Raw genomic sequence first — 21,370 nt, forward strand, 5'->3', positions numbered from 1 at the left:
AAGATAATACAAAGTAATATTGGACGTGAATCATTGGTAGCTAATATCTTTAATTGCATGAAACCTTTTGACCAGTTCCCATAAAAGATAGTTTATTGCAGTTACGATTTCATCATTGAGAATTTAGACCATGTTCAACATTCACTGTAACATGATTTTACTAAAATCAGGGTAATTTTTCTTGATTTTGGTTGCTAATAGTTGCGCACCAATATTGCTGATTGCATAAATACCTTTGACCAATTTCTCATATAAAAACATAGTTTGTTTTTCACTTTGATGGGATAGTGAATTTTTTTTAACAAAAATATGGACAATTCTTTGTCGTTGTGGTTGCTTAAAACCTTTTGACCAATTTCCTATGGAAAAACATGGTTTATTACATTTTAATCTGTCAAATTTGATCATGATAGAGAATTTAAACCATGTGCAGCATACACCTTAATGTAAAAGTATAGTTGTTTTTTTTTTACAAAAATCATTCAATTCTTCGTGATTTAATTTTTTTCCACTGTTAATCTAAAGTTATTGATTACCGCCTCTTTGATTTTCCTCCTCGTTGAGCACATGTTCAGCTCAGTATATCACGTGTGCTGTAGCTTGTGATTTATCCTCAGTTCTGCGTCTTGAGGCCGTTCTGGGGTTGGCAGAGCACCCCGGGCTACATTTGAAGCGCCTTTGATGAAGGAAGATAGAAACAGAAGTCTTAGCATCGCCCCCCCCCCAATCCCCCATGCCCCCACTGTATATCATCAGTGGCAGGAACACGAGGGGGGCGGGGCTGATTTATTGTTTTCACACATCTGTGAGCATGATGACAGTAATTTAGTGCTTTTTCTCCTCCTCCAACCCGCCCACTAATTGAGCTGAGGGAACCCAACAGTAATCTTTTTGTATACGATATATATATTTTTTTAAATACATGAAAAAGAGTGATAACAGCACTGATCCCTTCATTGAAACGTTATACTCAAGTTATTGTGACCAAATAAATGTGTGAGTGGTCAAAAGTTTTTTTGTAAAAACCAGATAAAGTATCACTTTTTTAACATTAAAGCAATGTTAAATCTACTGTAGATTAAGTGTTCATCTGTTTTTGACTCTGGTGTCACTTCAATGCTTCATACAGGTTGTATTTGTGACCAAAACATCATATGTTGTCACTATACCCTTATCTCTGTGCTGCACATTGACAGGTGAAACCCACAAGGTCACAGAGTCAATAGAGATTTTATCGCTTGAGTTTGGCCTGTAAACAGCTTCAGATCGCTCAGGATGAGCTGCAAGACAATGAGAAGGACAGAAACACCTTCTGTAATGTTGACATGATGAAAAAACGGATAATTTTTTTTATTTCATCTTCACAAGAAAATGAAGCTGAGCTGAAACAAAATCAAGCCTTTTTATGAGAAGCTGATGCAAACTTCGGTTATCACAGGCAAGAATTTAGCGTGAGTTCTTCAACCCTTAATGATGTGTAAAATGTGCCACAAATATTTAAAATAGAATACAATTCCATTTCTTTTTATGGCAAATTGGTCAAATACACAATAAAAGTGAAATACACAAACAAATCCTACTTTTAACAGGTCCCCATTGGAGCTCCCTGAGAAACCCCAGAATGGTGCACAGTAGCTACAGTCTGTTTCTTGGGAACAGGTTAAATGCATAACAAATGTTTTCTGTATATGTGATGAATGAGGGATTGTTCTCTATTAAAACTCCACCAGCTGATCTTCAAACTCGTAGCTTGTCTTTTTATGAAGAGGAACTGTGAGGTTTATTATTTTCCATTTTCCACTTTGACTGACTTTGTGCAGTTTTGTTATCATGAGCAGATTCTGTATTTAAAGCTTGTGCTGCAGAAAGAGTGGTTTCAGATTGGGCGATTGTAGCATTCTCCGATGGCAGACAGTAAAAGCTTTAATGAAGATGGGCCCCGGAGTGGAATCATCCCCAGGCGATGGATCGAGTTCCACAGCAGGTCTCAACCAGAGGATGTGTCACCCAGTCATCAGGAGAAACTTCCGCAGTCAGTCTGAGGACAGTTAACTTGATGAAAAAAACATCTGAACAGAAGTTTTATGTAATGAACCAGAAGCTTATGAATGAGTTATGAAAGTCAATTTGCACTACGGATGTCTTCTTTAAAGAAGTGGAATTCCATGCAAACCACTCTTATCTGTCTTGTCTTGTCTGTCAACATTCTATCAGTGTTGTGAAGATGACTAAAAATTTGTACTTCTGAGTTCCTCGGTACCTCCGAGTAACTTACTTGGGAAAGCAACTTGTGATCTTAGTAGTGTGATTACAGTGAGTCAGCTTTGTTTACGTGTGAGAAACAACGTGTTTTTTGTGTGTGTGAAGATGACAGGTGTAAGCGAGGCGAGAGGAAACCCGATCCCCGAAACCGGAGTGCTTCACTGAGACTGAAACAATGCGTGAAGGTTTGATGGATGAAGGTGCGACTCTTTGTTTACGTGCCAAGAGGAGCCAAGTTAGCGCACGACAGCTCGCCGAGCGGGGTCGTCCCGTCTGAACCCTTCACAACGTGTCAGCCACACCGCCAACTGACGCGAAGGACGCCGTTGCCGAGCGGGAAAAAGCTTTCCGGCTGGTTCGGTCGGTGCGAGCGGCTCCGGCAGCCGTGTGCGCGAGGACGTTTCCCTCTGCTGGTTTCACAGCTGCTGGAAGCAGAGCCGTGACACCGTTTTTCAAGGTGTCAAAACAAAATGCAGGCATCGTCTGGCAGCATATAGCTGATTTCAGGAACCCTCTTCCACTTTACCAACACTCCATCCAAAGGGGAGCTGTAGGTAGAGAATTACAAACACTTTAATGTTTTATACATGGGCCCTCGAAACAAGCACATTAGGCATTCCCTTACCAAACACTTGGACTGAAGCAGAAGCAGCTGTAGATTAACATACTAATGACCAAACCGCTGCAGCACCGCTTGGCATGTCAATGTGGTATTAGCTGTTCCTGGACAGCAAAGGTCTTCTCTTGAAAACAACAACAACAAAAAAGCTAGGTTTTTTTTCTGACGCGTCCAAATTTCTTTCATGCACCCTTGTGGTGGCTTTTTTTTTTTTTGGAAGTTCACTTTTATTTATGTCAAGCCAGTTACAACATAATTATCTCATGACAACACAAACAATCCCACAAGAGCATGCATAGTCAGCATAGTCGACGGTTGAGAGGGAAGAAAAGAGAGAGGGAAAGGACAGACATAGAGAAAGAAACATTGGACAGAAAGCTTGCAGCGAGTTAATCCATTCGATACTGATGGAGGTAGGAAGTAAAGGCCAGGAACTTCCAGTTCGCTTGAATACATCTTGCAGGAAGGTAGAGAGAGAGAGAGAGAGGGAGCTGTGTTCTCTCTCTTTCTCTCTCGTAGCCTGAGACAGAGAGAGCGCACAGAGTTAAGTCTTCCTCATACTGTGCAAGCTTAACAATCTTTAGTTGTCACAGCCTCTCACGCTGCACAAGACGAATGTAAATAATTATGTCTCCAGACAGTACGAACACACACGCTGATTTGCAGCCAGCGTAGGTTGAGCAATCGCGTATTTCGTAAACACGCCGATTGATTGCGTAATACGTTATCACGCAACAATAATACGTCCAAAACGTACACATGAACAGAGCCTCAGTGTTGTGGCATTTATGTGTTTGGAAAGAAAACCCGAAAAAAGAGAAGGAGGACAATACGGATGCAGTTGTGGCTTGGCCCGTTAGGACAACCTGGACCTGAACCGAGCGTCAACTAGCATTTTATTGCTAGTTTTATTGCTATCCGACACAATCTAGTATTGATCGCAGGCTTGAGAGGGGTACAGACAGAGAGACAAACAGAGAGCACCAACTATAGCAGAAAGACAAATAGTTACTGACTGTGCGAGTGAAACATCAGCATTCGGAGGGAGGGAGCACAGACCAATTATGAGTATTTGTAATCATGTTTTAGTTACTTGCACTCCACAGAGCGAGAGGTTTCCTTCATCTCTTTTAAGAACAGTTTTCAGTGGAGTGATGAGGGGATTACTTTTAGTTCTTGGCTCTGCTCTTTGTATTGGCAGGATTCAGCCTCTCAGTTATTAACAGCACTTATAGATCCAGGAGCTTCACTCAGGCCCTCCAACAACAACACAGGCAGCAGAAAAGAGGCTGTAAAGCCACTTTTTCCTCACTTCCCCTCAGATTTAACAACCTGCGGACATCAAGCAGAGCAGATTTGGCTGTTTTGTGTTTCTTGGCTGCTTCTCCTCTATGATGGCTGCTAGTGAGAGAGCGCCAAAGTCCTCAAAGAACAAACCTTGTTTGGCCTTTAGGGTTAATTTCACCTGTACCCTGGATGAGTTCACTCAAACTTAGCTGCAGAGAGGAATTCCACTGATGACCTTTAACTGGGATTAGCTAAAGCTAACGCTAACACCATGCAGATTTATGACCAGTATCCTGTTTGTGCCTTGACTCACTGTCTTTCCTGAGTTCAGATGAGGAAGCATTACCCGTCGTGATGTTCAGCAAAACATCCAAACTCAGATTGTAGCTCACAGTGGGATGTACCATCTGGAGGGAATTAACTTGACTTTTAGATGGAATCTGATTGATGTCAGGGGTCATCTTTAATATTCTCAGGTTACAAACTTTAACTAAATGAAGAAGTGGAAGCTGATCTTTAGAGCTCCTTGTATTGATGAGCTGTTATCTTCTCAGACTGAGCAGGATCACAGCGTCTCTGGGTAAATGATGTCAAACTAGCATGAACGTGGCTAACTAGCATCATTAGCAGCAGCGGTGGTTTATTCTGATGAACATCCAAAGTGTTGAATTGATGTGGTTGTGCTTTGCTCCGTGAGAGGAATTATATGTTATTCAGATAAACTGTGCTGGTTTAATGAGAAGATATCTCTTACTATGTTGTTATAAAACTACGCTTTTCTCGCGCAAGACCTTGAGTTGTCTGACTGCTGTCTGATGACTCTGTCGGTCGAGTTGTGGAGGAGTTTCAATAAGTTAGCTGATTCATTGTTTCATAGACTTTGAACACCTTTAAAAATGTCTTTATATCCACAAAAAAGAAAAATAAAGTGAGGAATTGCGATCAACACACTAAAATTTGTGTGATTGTCTAATTAAAAAGTTCTAATTGATTGACAGACCAAGTTCTTATTTAACAGCGCTCTTTTGAAATTGGGGTCATACAAGAAGTGGCGCATGTTTAGAGACTGTGCGTGTTGTGAAGGTGTCCGTGAGCTCCCAGTAATAAATTATTAGTCTGCCTCCATGGTGGAGCGCAGACATAAAAACAGGGGGGGGGGCTTTAATATAAGAACCTTATGATGGAGGTTATTAGCGCTGAGGTCCTAGCGTGCTGATTGGCAGAGAGCGGGCGGCACATGCTGGATGACCTCAGGGACGGGGCTTTCTGTGACTTACCGGGCGTTGTGCCTGGCTCTTTGTTCGGGCCATGTGTCGCCCTGGGAGCATGCTGCTCTTTCCAAAAGCCCCGGGTTCAAAGCCGTCCTGCCCGATCAGAGACGCAGGGTTTGGGCCAGTGCCAGGAAATAAAGAGCATCCCAAACATCTCGCACAAAGGCCCCCCTCTCTGATGCTCACCCCCACTGCCCCTCTCTAGCTCGCCTCCTCCTTTAGTTTGTTGTGTATCTGCTGGCTTGCTCAGCCTGAAGGTTCTTAATCCCGGGTCAGTCACCGCTGAGCTACACACTGCCTCCATTTCTCCCTGAAAGACCCCGTGTTGTCCCACCGACTCACTGTTCTTATCTGTGCACAGCAATAGCAAAACCCTTGGATATCCATCTGCCTTTTCAGCTGATCCCATTTCCCACCACATGGACAGATGCTCCTCTCTTCTCACTCCTCCCTTTCTAAGATCACCTCCTCTTCACTTTCTTCCTCCAGTTCTGGCTCTCTTCACCTTCGCTGACATAAGATGAAACCCTCCGCAGACCTGTGGATAAAGATAAGCCCAGTGAGATAGATTGTGTGCTTGAGGGAGAGTAAATCCGCCACCTCCTCCCCTCCTCACCCTCCCTCTCCCTCTCCGGCACTGGTTCAAACTCCTGGCACGTTTCGTCTGCTTAGGCTAGCAAAGCCACTAAGCCAGCCTCCCCCTCCATGCACAGCATTAGCTAACCTGCTTTGCGGCTATTCCCCAATCAAAAACATTTACAGCATGAGCCAAAGCCTGTGTGGGCCAAAATAGACACACTGCCATTCCCCCCCCCTCCTCCTCCTCCTCCTTCTCACCCGCCCCTCTTGTTCATGTATTTGTGAAGTATTAGACCAACAGGTGCCTAATTATGCTAATCAAAAAAACGCTCCAAGGAGGAACTGAAAGAAGGTGAGCCAAATGGGTTTTAGTTTAAAAAAAAAAATATTTGAAAAGAAAAGGTCCAGCAGATGCTTCTGGCCCATAGAAATAATTAACGGTTCATCCAACAGGTGTCGCATTTGGTTAGCAAATCAATCTAAAATGAAGAATCCGGTGATGAACACCCTTTATTTGTCAGTCAATGTCAGCAGCTGCCTCTTCCAATGTCCCACTAAAACACACACTCACATACGCACACAAATGTAGTTTCCACAGCTTTCAAATTGCTGAATTCTGGCCTGGGCTAATGCGAAAGAACATCTGCCAGTCGAGAATTTGAAAAAGACCAAAAAAGTGGTTCAGCTAAAAAAAAAAAAAAAAAAACTCAGCTGGCTCAGAATAGAAGATCACTAGAGAGGTGACAAGTGTGTTGGATTTTTGTAGATACATGTACATACAAACCTCAGGAAACAGTCACACATTGTTTAGATTCAAGCAGAAGATCTGTGATACTGGCTGACGAAACCTACCATTTTCCTACTGACGTGAACAGTCTTGCCCAGGAAGTCAAGATGGTGGCCTCGACCACCACTGCCCTAAATATGAGTAATATGTGTGCCTTTGAACTTTTCCACTGAAGGCAGGAACACTTGGCCACTGAGTGAAGGTTTTGATGCTCGCCACCTGATTTGATTCCTTTGTGTCAGAGAGCAACAAAGAGTCATTGGGCCATTATCACTGGAGAAGTTACAGGTGTGTTGGATCTTTATGGCGACATGGATCTAACAGTCACATTTTGTTTAACTTGAGGCTTTAAAACTGCATGTTTTCTTTCAGGTAAAAATCGGTGAAGTGTGAATGTGAAATCTTAATCTGAACACATGTCCTCCTAATGCTCCAGGTGCCCACTAGAGGGCACAGTTACAAGGGGGTAAGTGTGCCCATAGATAATCGGCCTGGTTCTTGTCAGAATAAAGCTGTATTTGAATTCCTTCCTTTATCAGGTAAATAATCAGGTTATGACCCACTCCTCTCAGCATTAGCAGCTGCCAAGGGTCTATTTAAATACACACACACACACACACACACACACACACACACACACACACACACACACACACAATGTTTAATGCAGCTTTCCGAGTGTTGAATTCTGGCCTTGGCCCGTAGGAAAGAGCATCTGCCAGCATTGAGTTTGAAAGGGAACCAATAGGACAAAAGGTGGGCTAAATAACGCAGGTGCACCAAGATTAGCGAGCAGCAGCTGGCGAGGTCACAATCAGAGGCTCACTTTTACGAACGCAAAATAAACCTTTCCCCTCCTCTTTTTGTTCTCACAAGCTAACGACGCGCGGACACACTGAGGTAAAACCTCAAACTCAGCCGGCTTTGATGAACAAAAGAAGAAGAAAACGTGGCAGACAAGCCAGTTCGGGTTTGAAACGGCGTCTCTTTGATAAGTGAACAAGGGAAAGGAGGAACATATACCGAGCAGGGTTTTTCTTTTTCCTGAATTAAAGCTGATAAAAGACTTTTTTTTTCTTCTTCGAGGAATCGTTTCTGTGTGTTTGAGTCGTTGACACACGGATAGACGGCGAGATGATTTACGGCTTCTCCGCCAGCTCCTTTCAACATAAATCCAAGCGATGTCACAGCAAAATGCCCCAGTCCCTCCCTCCCTCGCTTCACTCCACTCCTCTGTTCTCTCTGTTTCCACTGTGATCCTGCTGCGAGACGTGTCATCATCCTGCATCCCCGCCACTCTGCCAACCAAGACGTCTGGCCTGTGTCGTAATGAATCTCATGATGGAGTGATGGATGAACAGGAACAGTTGCTTACAGTTGGTGTTGGTGTGAAGCCGCCTTCCTGTCTTGAGTTTGCATATTCTCCCGGAGCATGGAGTGGTTTTCTCCAGCCTGTGAGAGAAGTGGTTACGACTGTCGCTCCACAGCAATGCAGCAAGGGTCTTGGTATTGAGCTGTTTTTCCCATGCAAGACTGTGGACCTTCAGACAGATGGACATACACCAGCATTTCAAATATGAACTGAAAAGAATGCACATAACATTCCATTTCTCATGATGGCCACTGTTTTCTAAAGATGCCACATGACTTTGGGTTTGTATTATTTAAATCATATTATTATTGTAACATTATTTAAATTACATGATCTGATAAGAGTATTAATGATATTCAAATTATATTAACATTGAACCCTGGATGGTGAGGAAATTTAATTTGCCACCTGATGCTGGCCCTAATACAAAAAGACAGAAACAAATAGACACTGAAACAAGTGATACAAAATACATTAACACCTAATTGAAGAAATAAATCTCCCAATGCTGCTGTTGGTGAGTAGGTTTTGTTCTTCATCGTGGTATTGAAAGTGATAAATGTAACTTTAATCTGACAGGAATATTTAAAAAATGTGCCAAAACTGAAATGAGCAGGATGAGCAGGTTAAGTCGCGGTCGGAGTCCGCTCGTATTCACGTGGGCTTTTTTTTTTCTAAGAAGGGGGAATAGATAGTGGAGGAAACCGATGAAACCGTCCTGCCTCGGAGCAGTTTGATGCTGCACACTTCTGAGTGGAGAGTTGTTTAATGGTTGATTAGCAGTCTGTAGGATCTGGAACTCCCCCTCCCACCTCTGTCCTGCACCGTCCTCTCCATTTAAAGCCTCTTTGAGAAATCAATTAGTACAATTACAGGCCTTCGTTCCACTGAAACATTAATCACCACTCTCCGGGTTAGCCGCTAACGTTAACTGACAGATGACAGAACCGCCCGTCTCGGCTGCGCGGCGAACAAGGACTCATCAAACGGCGTTTCACTGATGATGCAGGAAATCAGACCCGCCACTCTCGGGAGGATAGGGCAAATCGGAGCTGCTGTCGTCTTTGGTTCAATCCTACGCGCTTGATGTGGGATGGCAGCCGCTGTTTTTTGAAGGAGTTTGATGTGGATTCTCAGGTCCTGGACTCTAAAATAAATGTGTTCAAGGCTGTAGGGGTGCAGTGGTACACACGGACTTATCACTGTCAGAAAACACAGCTTCCATTCAGGTCTCAGAGAGCCTTTGTCTCTGCCGTTTCCATGTTCTCCCTGGTTTTACTCCTGGTTCGCCAGGTTCATATCACAACTCAAAAGATGAGTTTGTCCAGTGCTCTATGACAAACTACTTTGAATAACTTCTTTTGTCAAATGTTCATGTTTTTAAACTATACTGAGGTTTAGGTCCATTTTGTCCTCCAACAGGAATAGGCTGTTATCGAAAAGCTGATACACATTTTGCACACATTTGGCTGTAGATCCCATATTTGTAGGTCCATAAATCTCAAAAGCCTTTGAAGAGTGGCTTGTAATTTGAAATTTACCAAATTTTGCAAACACATCTTCTGGGTCATCGGGTGGGAACCTTCTTTCATCACTGCTTCGTGGCCCCACGCCTTGAGAATGATGCACACTGATCTTTAGTTTCTCACTGTTCCTCCAAATCTCAGCTGACACTGATCACTTCAACAAACCCAGGCTCAGGCTATGGAATATGTAATGGCGGCATCCAGAGTAACTCCCAGTCCGGTTAATAGCAGTCCAACTCCATCATCTGTCAATACAAATGTTTTTAAAAAATTAAAAAAAGCTCCCACTAGTGGCACTACATAATAACTACATCAGCCTTTCTGCCATTTCCATGCCAATGAACATCATTTTCAAAACACAAATATTTTCTCACACAAAAATACAAAAACAAAGTGTCCTCACTCACTGACATATCACGCTGCCGATCAGAGCTTTACCAACCTCCCTCTGGTGTACTCAAGTATACTTGTTGTGTAACTTGTACTCGTACATTAATAAAATTCCTTGATGAGATGCTAATCTCTCTGCAGATGTTCTCTGACCACCGAGCAAAGCAATTAATCTGCCACAAAATCAACTTAAAACTCTATTAGGAGGTTTCTGTTCCAGGCCTGTCACAAATATGCCTCCGCTTGAGTGTCTTTCATCCATGGGAGGAGAGGGGTGAGGTTGGGGTGAGGATAGGGTGGGTGGGGGCACATCATAAGAGGCTTTGCCGCTGTGCTTTCACTGCCACAGTGTACAGTTAGCAGGGCCTGTCCCGCAGCCCTGCTAATTGAGGCTAAGAGGTTTATCTGGAGCCAGGCCTCTCAGGTCCTGCTCCGATAGAGCAGCCTGCAGCTAACCGGGGCCGGAGAGACTCTCCAGAGACAGCGAGCGGCTGGTTTTTATCCTGCCTCACCCTCACTCCTCCACCCCTGAGCCCCCGTCCATCCCTACACATGAGGGTCTCTTGGTGCCCTCATAACCTCAATTGTACAGGAAACATGGATGACATTTTCACTTTGTTCCGTCTCACGTCTGCTCCGGTTTTCATTCACTCAAACCGAAACTAATTATACCCCGGCCGCCAGGCCAGGAGGGGTAAGAGAGGCAGAGGCGGAGGCAGTGAGGGCACATCTCAGGCCGTTATTTTAAGCCTATGTGCGGAGGCGTAGGATGAGACTACGAGCAACATGAGGATCTGTAATCAGTGTGTGTCTGTATTTTATCGAATATTTTATTTTGTATTTTATATTATTGAAAATCACTGCGATAGGCCTCAGCATGGAGTCATTAGAGGAACACAGCTCAAACTGTTTTTTTTGTGTGTGTGTTTTTCTGTTTTTCGTGTGTGCTTCCTCAGAGTCTCACCTCCTCTGTGTTTCTGTCCTCAGAGAGTGAGATCGTTCCTCCGGACTGCCTCCGCCCTCGCTCCTTCACCACGGTGCGCTCGTCCTCGCTGCGCCGCGAGGCCGACGACTCCCGCCTCTCCGTCAGCCTCTGCGACCTCAACCTGCAGCAGGAGGACGGCGGCCGTGGCCACACCCACCGCCACACGCTGCACCTGGCCTCCGCCTCCTCCTCCTCCGCCTGCCCCATCCCGCAGAACTCCCTCAACTCGCAGCAGTCGTCCCTGTTGCCGTCGGCACTGGAGAGCGACCTGCACTTCCACCAGCTGCGCGGCGCCCACATCAAGACGTTGGACGAGCACACGGTGGCGCGGTCCGAGCACGCACGCGAGGAGCGTACGCTGGTCTTCACCAACCGCCCGCTGCGCACCGGAGAAACCGTCTTCATTAAAGTTACCAAGTCCAGCCCAGCGCGCTCGGGATCTCTGTCCTATGGCGTGACCTCCTGCGACCCAGCGGTGCTGCGCCCCAGCGACTTGCCCTACAATCCCGAGGCGCTGGTGGACCGCAAAGAGTTCTGGGCGGTGTGCCGCGTGCCGACACCCCTGCAGAGCAGCGACATCCTGGGCTTCCTGGTCAACCACGAGGGGGAGGTCATCCTGAGCCACAACGGCACCAACGTGGGCATGCAGGTGTGCGTGGACAACTCTCGTCCACTGTGGATGTTCTTCGGCCTGCATGGAGCCGTCACACAGCTGAAGATTCTGGGTAAGCATCACGCCAAGGTAGATAAAGTAGAGGGATTGCACAACTAGAAGAGGTTGCTGTTTCATCAGAGCCACTCCCTCAAGTCTCTCGTGTGTAGTTTGCATGTGGCATTCGTTGTGGTTTTTTCTTGAAGTTCTCCGATTGTCTAGTTGATTTTTCGACTGTTAACGTGCCCTTTGATGGACTGATCACCGACTGAGGCAGTAACCTGCCTTCACCCACAGTCATGAGTAGGATGAGATAGTATAAAAGATAAAGACACATCTTTTCTTCCATATTCTGTCAATAACTCATTAGTTTTGGAAGAAATCATAAATGGGGGAGTATCCAGATATGGTCACCTCCTTCGGCAAACTCCGGTGTTGACAACATTATTCAGCTCCTCACTGATTATCCAGCTCATGCTGTTAAATCGAAGGTTGTTCCTCTCTGACCTGCTCTGATCTCTGCTTCCCTTTCCGCTGCTGTCTCTGAAAGAAAAGACGTCCGTATTTATAGAAGCAACACTGGTGACACCTCTGAAAGGCCGACAGTTTGGGCTTGTGGCGCCTCGTAAATGTCGCGGTAATGGAAGACGCTTTTACTGCCACACGTGTCGACCTGCATTATACAGCTGACAAAGACACTGTCAGCACGTCTGTGTGGAGCCGTGAACGTGTGCAGAATCAACCTCCTGTGGTGAAAGCTGTGACTTCGGGGATGCTTATGTTAATGCTAATGCTGCTGTTGTTGGAAGACCTTTTTAGCACAAGTGGCTGAGCTGTCTCCTCTATTTCGTGCAACCAGGACGGAGCGTTTCCGCTCCGCCTGTCGTTTGCAGCCTTTAAAAAGAGAGTAAACAGACCTGAGGTGTCTCAGCTCACCACCAGCAGGGCAAGTGTCGTCCCTGCTGCATGCCACTCGCAGCTTCTCTCCACCTCTTCCTGTTTTTCATCTTCCCGGGTCATGACTCTGCATCTACTTAACTCCTATGAGTGTGTAGAGACGCTTCCTGCCTCAGGACATTGGCTGTAAATATTCCAACAAACAAAGTCGAGTGTTTCCCTACTGACTGTTGACCAGTCTGGCTTCTGTCAATGTTCAGCGTTCATTTCAACTGCATTTCTGTCCGTTTCCTCTAAATTTACAGATATGGACCAAACGTGTGGGGGGGCAATGTGTGACTCGTCAATGCCTCAATATCAGGATCAGTGTGATGTCCCACTGTGATTAATTGTGTGTTATTGTTATTTTCTTGTCCTTTCAACTCTACTCTTCATGTTGGTCATTGATCTAGTGCCCTCTGCGGGATTGATTGCCAAACACTTTTACCCGGTGCACTGGACTCATGGAAGTGGGAAGTCAGTAGGATAAATTGCGAGATGCAGAACTGCCATCTTGTTCTGTCCTGCTAACTGAGCCAGCCTTAGCTTTGCTATTATGCTAAACTCCTTTTTTCAGTTACTCTGGCTCCAGTGGACATATTAATAGCATGTATCTTTTCTTAATTTACACACTTTGCAGGTTCATTCCATGGGTGGGATTGGCCCTTCTATTGGGCCAGTTTTGACCCGTGGACTGTTTCACACTCCTGATTTACAGCGAGATATTTGGCTGGAAACTCTGGGCTCACTGTGTTCATGTTGTCCTCTGTTAGCTTGACCCAATTTTAGCATCAGCTGATGACAAATTAACCACGACAGCTGGCGCAGATACGAAATCACAACGAGGTTCAACAAAGCTCCAGACAAACGCTATCAATGCAAAAGATAAGAAATAAAAACAAACTCGGATTTCATGGACTTTATTTGACTCTGCACAGACAGATCAAAATGTTTCGTTGGCACAGTCTTTGATGATAATTGTAGCTCATTTATTGATCGGCTCCTCTCAGATCACATCACGAGAACAAAAATGGAAAATCTGCAGTTCTCACCAGAACCAAAGCAATTAGCTAACGTTTATATAATTCAGCAGCAGCTGACAGGAGCCATATTTTTTTTTATGAATATACATTTCAATTTAAATTCTGCTGTGTAGATTTCTTCTTTTTGGATACTTCATCTTGCTCTATTAGTCAAATCCAACAGCGATTTGGGATTTTCTGTTAATGAAGCGACATTCTGTTGTCATACAGAGACATCTAGTGGTCATAAATGTTATGAGCCAGTATATTTTGATATATAAGTTGCATGAGCAGCCAAAAGACAAACATATAGTCCCCAAAATATTGTATTAATATAATGAAGCTTCCCAGGTTTATTTTACATCTGTATAATTGTTAAGTGTACAGTGAGTGAGACCTTCTGCACCTTATTTTCAAGATAAACTCTCTTATGTTTTGTTTTTGATTCACTGAAACTTTCAAGTGTGCACACTGATGGGTCCGGTCTGTGGCCGCACGCTCATACTGTCAAGGTCCTGGAGGTCACTGTGATGACGAAGCACAAAGCTCTTCTCCTCTTTGTGCTCATTTTTGAATTTTCTCGGTATCCTATACTTTGTAGGCGCTGTGTAGATCAGAAGCAGAGATGTGACGGAAATATGAGGCCGAGATTGTGATGAGGGAACGTGTCCAACACACCACCTGGCTTCCTCGTGCTCTGCCTCTCCGACAATCGTTTACTGAAAGCTGAAGAATTGGCAGCACATCAGAACAGGAACCACAGAACAATGAGAACTGGTCCGACGCACGTCTTGTTGCCTTGGGATTTCCAGCAAGGTGCAGATCGTCTTTATCGCCCGGCGACTTCAGGAAGCCGCTCTCACAGTGGGAGCTGTGATGGGCTGCAGGGTGGTGCTCGGGGAGCGGTGAGGCTGAAATCAAAGCTCCTGCTCGGAGTGACAGATGAGTCCCGGAGGACTCCTCCTGCTCCTCATGATGGAGAGATAAAGCGCTCGTCAATCCACACAAAGCAGGAAGTAATGGACCTGTTCTGCGTTCAGTAACCACAGTGGAACGAACGCAGGGTTTATCTGAGGTCAGTGCTCAGACGGGGTAACGACCCCGCGGATGAAATCGATACTGCATCAGGTCTATTAGTAGTAATGGTCCTGTATGTCACGCTGTTTTAAATGTGGAGGATGAAATTGTGTGCTTGTACCTCGTTACATGTCAGAATATTTACACGTATCCGTCCCATCTTTACGATCACTGCAGCTGCCCGCAGGAATTTCCTCATAAACAATGTGATGTTTACATTCAGTGTGCCGCTGATGCACATCCTTCAGGCCCTGAATGCTTTTCCTTCCACATGAATGAGATACTTCACATGCAATCAGCCAAAATATTATGACCACTGCATCAAGACTGATGTATGTAGGATAGATCCAAAAGCAAGTAAACATTGTATCCTAGGATTTGATGTTAGAAGCAGAAAAATAGACGAATGTGAAGATTTGAGTCAGTATGATGGTTACTGGGTCACAGTATCTCCTAACATGCAGCTCTTGTTGGGTGGCCCAAGCCTGCAGTGGTCAGAAATGGCCAAAAATGGTCCAAGGAAGAAAAAGAAATGAATCAACAACCTGGTGGGAGACAGCCTAATTGATGGAAGTAGTCTGATCCAACAGACCAACAATGATCAAAGAGCATCAGAACTGGACCACAGTTCTGTCTGTGTGGTTTACTTCGGGAACCAGGATGCATTATGGGAAGAAGACGGAACAGTTGTGGACCGGTGTGATGTTTTGGGCAAAGTTCTAAAGGTCTTCAATCGTTGTGGATGTTAATGCGACATGTAGCATCGAGTGCAACATCGTTACAGAGCAAATACACATTTTCATGAAAATAGTAATGGACTCAATCAGTTTGATGATGAACCCTGATATTTAACTGATGGTTATAATGTTATGCTGATCACTGTGAGACTTCGAAGTGGGGCTGTCTCTTCGTGGCCTATTGTTAGACTGAATGATCGGTTGACCTCCCTCTAGCAGTGGCAAGTAGATAGTTGAGTCTGACAAACAGGAAGTGGACAGAATCAGTGAATTCTTTTCATACAAAGAAATGTCACTTTTAGTCTCGTCTATTAAGACACGCTGACTGTTCACCAGAAACCATCTCCTATTAGTGAGATTGTGTCAGAGAGAGCTGAACTCTGAGACGCAGAGATGGTGGATGGACTTGCTGGCTCATGGTAATGTCCAGTGACCCACTTCACATGTAATATAGATTCCATTAAAATGTCAGCGCGCTCACGCTCGAGCAAAGCCACTCGCCGCCCACATCCAGCTGCCTCGCTCCTCGTCTCGTCTTCTGTTGTCCCAGCTGCTCCTCTTCGGGATTTTCTTTTGATTTCACTCTCCTCCTGAATGCTTTACTGTAACTACATTTAGCAGAAACATGCTAATTAATTATTACCATGGAGTTGCTAATGCAGTTGCTGAGGTTTCAGTGGGCTTGTTTCTAGTTATTTTAGTCCTCGAGCTGCGGTCTCTGTCCTGTTCAGAGAAACACTTGGAGCTTTAGCACATAGAGAGTTGCTGTGTTTTCTGCTCCCTTGATGTTGGCGTTTCTGTCCTCTTGACGGCTTTCGGCATTTGTAGAGCTACTGTCTTTTTGTCCTCCTCAGAATTCGTTAAAAAAAAATTTCCTTCCACAATTAGCTCATTAGCTTACCCGCTTGCTCTTCCTCTCTGCTCACTGCTCTCTGCTCATGTCATCATGGAAACATGACGCTCGTCATATCGTCATGGAAACATGGTGTTCCCCCTGTCGTCATGAAGGCATGGTGCTCCTTATGTCAAGTTCAGTTGCCATGAAAGCATGACGCTCTTCACGTCATCATGACACCCCTCACATCATGCTCAGTTTGCCATGGGAACGTGACGTCGTGCTCAGTTTGCCATGGAAACGTGACGCTCCTCACGTCGTGCTCAGTTTGCCATGGGAACATGACGTGTCACTTGGTGCTGGTTGTACCCGAGCAGAGAAAGTAGGTGTAACTGAACCAAACAGAGTAGCAGATCTCCACCTGTGTCAGCAGATGAAGGGTCATCAGGAAAAAAACAAATCTGTGTTTGTTTTGGCTTAAAGAAAAAAACTAAAAGACCCTGCAAATAGTTTCCATTAACATTTCCCGGATGAAACTCTTTCCTCAAACACAAAGCACTTTAAATGGGCGTCCCTCTGTTTACTTGCAGAGCAGCTCTTGTTGTGAGGCGCCAGCAGGACAAACGTTCACTTAATCTACACTGTTTTGGTTGTTGTTTTTTTGTAGACTGTGTTTGGATGGGATGAGAGGAAAGCAGCTCTGCAGATAGCAGTTTAAGGTCATGGCTTACATCGCTGCATCAAATGTTAATAGTCTCTTTTTGTCTGCGCTGGATGTATTATCTGAAGAGACAAAGGAGCTGTTTTGGCGGGAGGACACACTCGTACATCCCACAGTTGTTTATCTCAGTATCAGGTGGGGAGGAGACAGCCAGCAATGCATATGTATGAGGACCAGGAGCTCACAGAACACATCCGGGTGGATGCATTCAGAAAGTACCTTTAAAATAAAAAAGGACTCATCATTACGGACTGGTTTTGAAATAACATGAAATAAAAGCTGCAGCAGCATTAGCAGCTGAGGTGTGAAAGACTGTGGAAATTAATCACATCTTTCTTACTTTGAAGCTTCCAGCTCGTCCCTGAAATCTATTAGTTTTTCTGTCCAGATGTCAAAATCCAGTGAGAAGCTGAAATGTTGCTGCTTCAAAGGATCATCGGGGATTTTTCTGGTCTCCAGATACAAATGAAGAGGTTGTATGCGCTACTCGCATGTGTTAAAACAAATTTAAAGCACTTCTGATTTCAGGTTTTCTCTCAAACTAAATATATTTTCATGTGCCAACAAAACAATCGACTGACATGTGAGTGAATGAATGAAGTCTCAGGTAAACAAGAGTTCGGTGAAATGGTAACAGAGTTGATCTTCACTGGAAGCATTGACCGGTTTTAAAAGTGATGCTCACAATGAGCAGAGTATAGACATGGAATACAACTAATCTGCGAATGCTAAAGCTCATACTGGGCATAGTAATCAGGGTACGGTCAGTTTGCAGAAATAGTGCATGGTACAGGGCGAACGCTGTACTGTTAATGCTAAAGTCGCTCGCTGGATCAGTGGAATGTGTGAGGAGGATGGAGAGAGTCGGCACTAATGACACTGTGAGCAGCATGCTGACGAAAACGTAGAGAAATAGCAGCTATGCTAATGCTAACGCCTCAGGTTAGTGGACAGTTTCCATGTTTCCATGGCAACCTAGGTAGTGGCATCTTTACCTTTAAGTTCTGAAGAGGGCTTTTGAGAATTTTATAGAGATATTTTAACAGAGACTGAAGTCTCTATAGATTTAATTTCAAATAAGACCATTTTAGAATTGAATATTTAAACAACAGACGGGTGGAGTACATCCCTTCTTTGTACTCCTGGAGCCTCTTGCAGTACTTGCGCCCCCTGGTGCCTTTGTTTTCATGCTACACTTGTTTGAGGCTCAAGCATGTGTTCAGTGGTCACGTCGCTGGATCCCCAGACTCCAACCCCACCCAGCACCCCATCACATGCCCCACATAGCTGCAAGAGTGCGGGGAAGACGATCTCTGCATAGATGTGCTAAAGACGGACAGGTGGGCGACTGGACGGATGGAAGAGGACGGCAGCAGCGACGTGGCCGCAGAGACGCACAGCTGTTCACACCAGTCGGAATCAGGGCCGGGCACCACAGATCCTGGCCCGGCTGCCCTGGGTGGGAGGTGCCCTGGGGATTTAACACTGGTGGGGGTGGGAAGGGGGAGGGGGGGGTGTCTGTATATTGGGATGAAGGGCGAAACATGACGAGGGGCTGTGGCACTGATCAACCCTCCAACAGTTCACATATCATTCATGTCAGAGGAAACCACAACCTAAAAAATACCAAGATCATCTTATATTCTTTTATTATTCATCAGCAGAAAATTATTTTCAAAAATGTCTCCATTCCATGCCGTGCGCTTTAGAATTTCTTTTACTGTCGACGTAATGTAACTTATTGCATTACGCAGCTACAACCCAACACATGACACATTTCTCCAACCTGACTCGCATACAATGAGGTGCAAACTACTCGTCACTCTCTAGTAGTTACTAGTACTTAAAGTAATAGTTAAAGTAGTGAAAAGTGGCTTAGCGAAGCTTGGATCCCCCTTTTCTTTAAAAAGTAGTTGGGTTGCCTTTCTAGAAGTTATAAGGTAATTAGTTACTTTTTAAAGATCTTTGTAATGTCCTGTGTCAATAATATTCACATAGTTGTATTACATTATCCAGAAGTGGAACGTAACAAATTACATTTACTCACGTTAGTGTGTTTTTTGGAGTACTTGTATTTAAGTCATTTTTAAACTCTGTAATTTTACTTTTACTTAAGTATGTTTTGTTTTTTTTAAGTATTGTTAATCATAGCTGATGATACCTAGCAAAAAAAAAGTAGTAGCCATGTCCACTACTGCCCCCACCCTGCTCTTACATCACACAGTACAAAATATGTTTGCGTGCATTGTCAGTTGGAATAATCCCTCGGTATGTAAACAATCGAAATTCCTCACCCCACTGTAATAACATTCCAACTTGGTCGTCTGGCCATACAAATATTTGTGTGACACCATTGTTCATGCTTGTAGTTTATTATAGTTTCATTACACAAACAACAGCGCCAACTGGTGGCCTGGAATGCCAACTACAATATTTTCAGCATTTCTGCTATTCCTGTGTCAATGGACATTATTTTGAAAATGTTGCCGCGCAAACGCGAAACCTTTCTGAAACAAAAGCGACGCTTCTGCACGTGTAAGGTTGTCATAACAAAAGGGCCTTGGTGCTCAGTAGCTCGTGAGTTCTCCCACAGTGTGCATGAGATGACACCTTTTGATCTGCAGGTTTTTATTTGACACGTTGATTCTGTAAACTGAGAGAATTCTATAGTCTTCTAATCTCATCGTGTTTCAGTGTGCTCCTGTAACGTCCCATCTCTCCCGCAGGCTCTACTCACGTCGGGGACCCTCGGGCCGCCTCCAGCCCCGGCTCGCCCTCCTCCTCCCCGCACACCCCCAGCGCTCTGGGCAGCGGCAGCTCCGACCCGGTTCTGAACGGAGGCCTGTGCTCGGCGGCGTACTGCGGCTCGGCGGGGGGTGAGTGACGGGACTGGGGGCGGGAGACATCGTGAACGGGGAGTCTTTGCCCTCCTGCAGCACTCGGGAACAAAGCCAGCACTCTGCGGACGCTCACTGCAGCTGCTCCAGACGTTATGTCACACCGGGGTGGGGGTGGTGGTTACGTAAATCTGTCTGTGGAGAAAAGTGCACGGAACAAACAAAACCGTCCATAGACTGAGCAGTGTAGTCACAGAGTAATCTGTGGCTGTAATGCCATTACTTCTTTTTACGATTAGTAACTTGGTTTCAAAGCCTCAGTGCTATTTGTTCTTCGAGAGCTACAGAGCTGCTGTCTCTATCTTAGAGCTGTTACCTCAATGGTTACCATGTCACTAAACTCCTATTTTCAAGGTCAGGTTGGTCATGACTTCCACATTATAGAGCATCTCCCTCCAATTAACTGATGTAACTTCAGTTAATATCCAGAAGTTGCACATAGTGTACTTTACTGAGAACAAGTTACTTGAATCCTGCTAATTCCTGTTTCGATTTCCTTGGAAACTGGAATTCCTCTTTGTTATGAGCTGATCAGACCTTCAGGTGCTTCTTTTTCTTCCCGTATCAACACTGTCTTCCCGTCTTTGACTGCAGGAACGACTCCGAACTCTCCCATCAGCCTCCCGAAGTCGCCCACTTTCCCGCCGGGCCGCGGGCCGTGGTCTGACGAGTGCTCCATCTGCTACGAGAACGCGGTGGACACGGTGATCTACGCCTGCGGACACATGTGTCTGTGCTACACCTGCGGCGTCAAGCTCAAGAAGATGTCTAACGCCTGCTGTCCCATCTGCAGGAGGCAGATCAAAGACATTATCAAGACGTACCGCAGTACGTAAGGCTGACCAGCCCAACCCCAGAGGAACAAAACAGGAAGATTCAGGAGAACTCTGGTACTTTGATTCGGTATTTTCCCATCAATATTGTCAGCTGGTTCTCTGAAATGATCTTCTCCAAACTTCACGGCAGTAGGTTCCAACTTGGATTTCAGCCAGAAGAGATCACTCATTGCGGAAGGACTTTGAAGGAAAGGACAGAAAAAGTGACGCAGCTCTTTGACTGGTTGAGCCATGTTGTCAAATTTAGGGACCGTGAATGCACCACAAGTCACGAATGTCTCAATCATTGGCTCTTTTTAAAGAGCGGGGTCTTGAAAAAACCTGCTCTCGATCGACTCGAAGAAAGAAGCGCACTGGAAAATCAACTCAGAACGCCACAACTTGTGTCTGTGTGTTGCTGAGAGCCGGATAAAGAGACACGAGGACCTCTGTTGTTGTCGTGGTGATTATCAGTGAGTGAAGTGACGTGTGTAGAGACGCGAGACAGTGCTGAGTATTTCTAAGTAGGATTGTAACACCTCTTGTACTCATATAATCTTCTAATATACCTTTTCTGGTAGTTCTCTTCGCAAAACGTTG

General features: G+C 45.0%; 1 protein-coding gene across 2 annotated transcripts in view; it reads left to right on the top strand.

Annotated features, from left to right (window-relative positions):
* neurl1aa (neuralized E3 ubiquitin protein ligase 1Aa) overlaps nt 1–20,791 on the top strand; it is a gene marked incomplete at its 3' end in the record, with an annotated part of 43,763 nt that extends 22,972 nt beyond the window's left edge. Inside the window, exons 4-6 of one of the 2 annotated variants that reach the window (XM_080521094.1) lie at nt 11,081–11,803; nt 19,785–19,934; nt 20,550–20,791. In XM_080521094.1, the coding sequence (XP_080377220.1) occupies nt 11,081–11,803; nt 19,785–19,934; nt 20,550–20,791 (1,115 nt within the window). Of the gene's footprint in view, nt 1–11,080; nt 11,804–19,784; nt 19,935–20,544 lie in introns of both variants that reach the window. The other variant, XM_080521095.1, reaches the window with a different exon arrangement.
* Nucleotides 20,792–21,370: the final 579 nt, after the last annotated feature.

This window comes from Blennius ocellaris, assembly GCF_963422515.1.
Source record: "Blennius ocellaris genome assembly, chromosome: 3".
Classification (NCBI taxonomy): Eukaryota; Metazoa; Chordata; class Actinopteri; order Blenniiformes; family Blenniidae; genus Blennius; species Blennius ocellaris.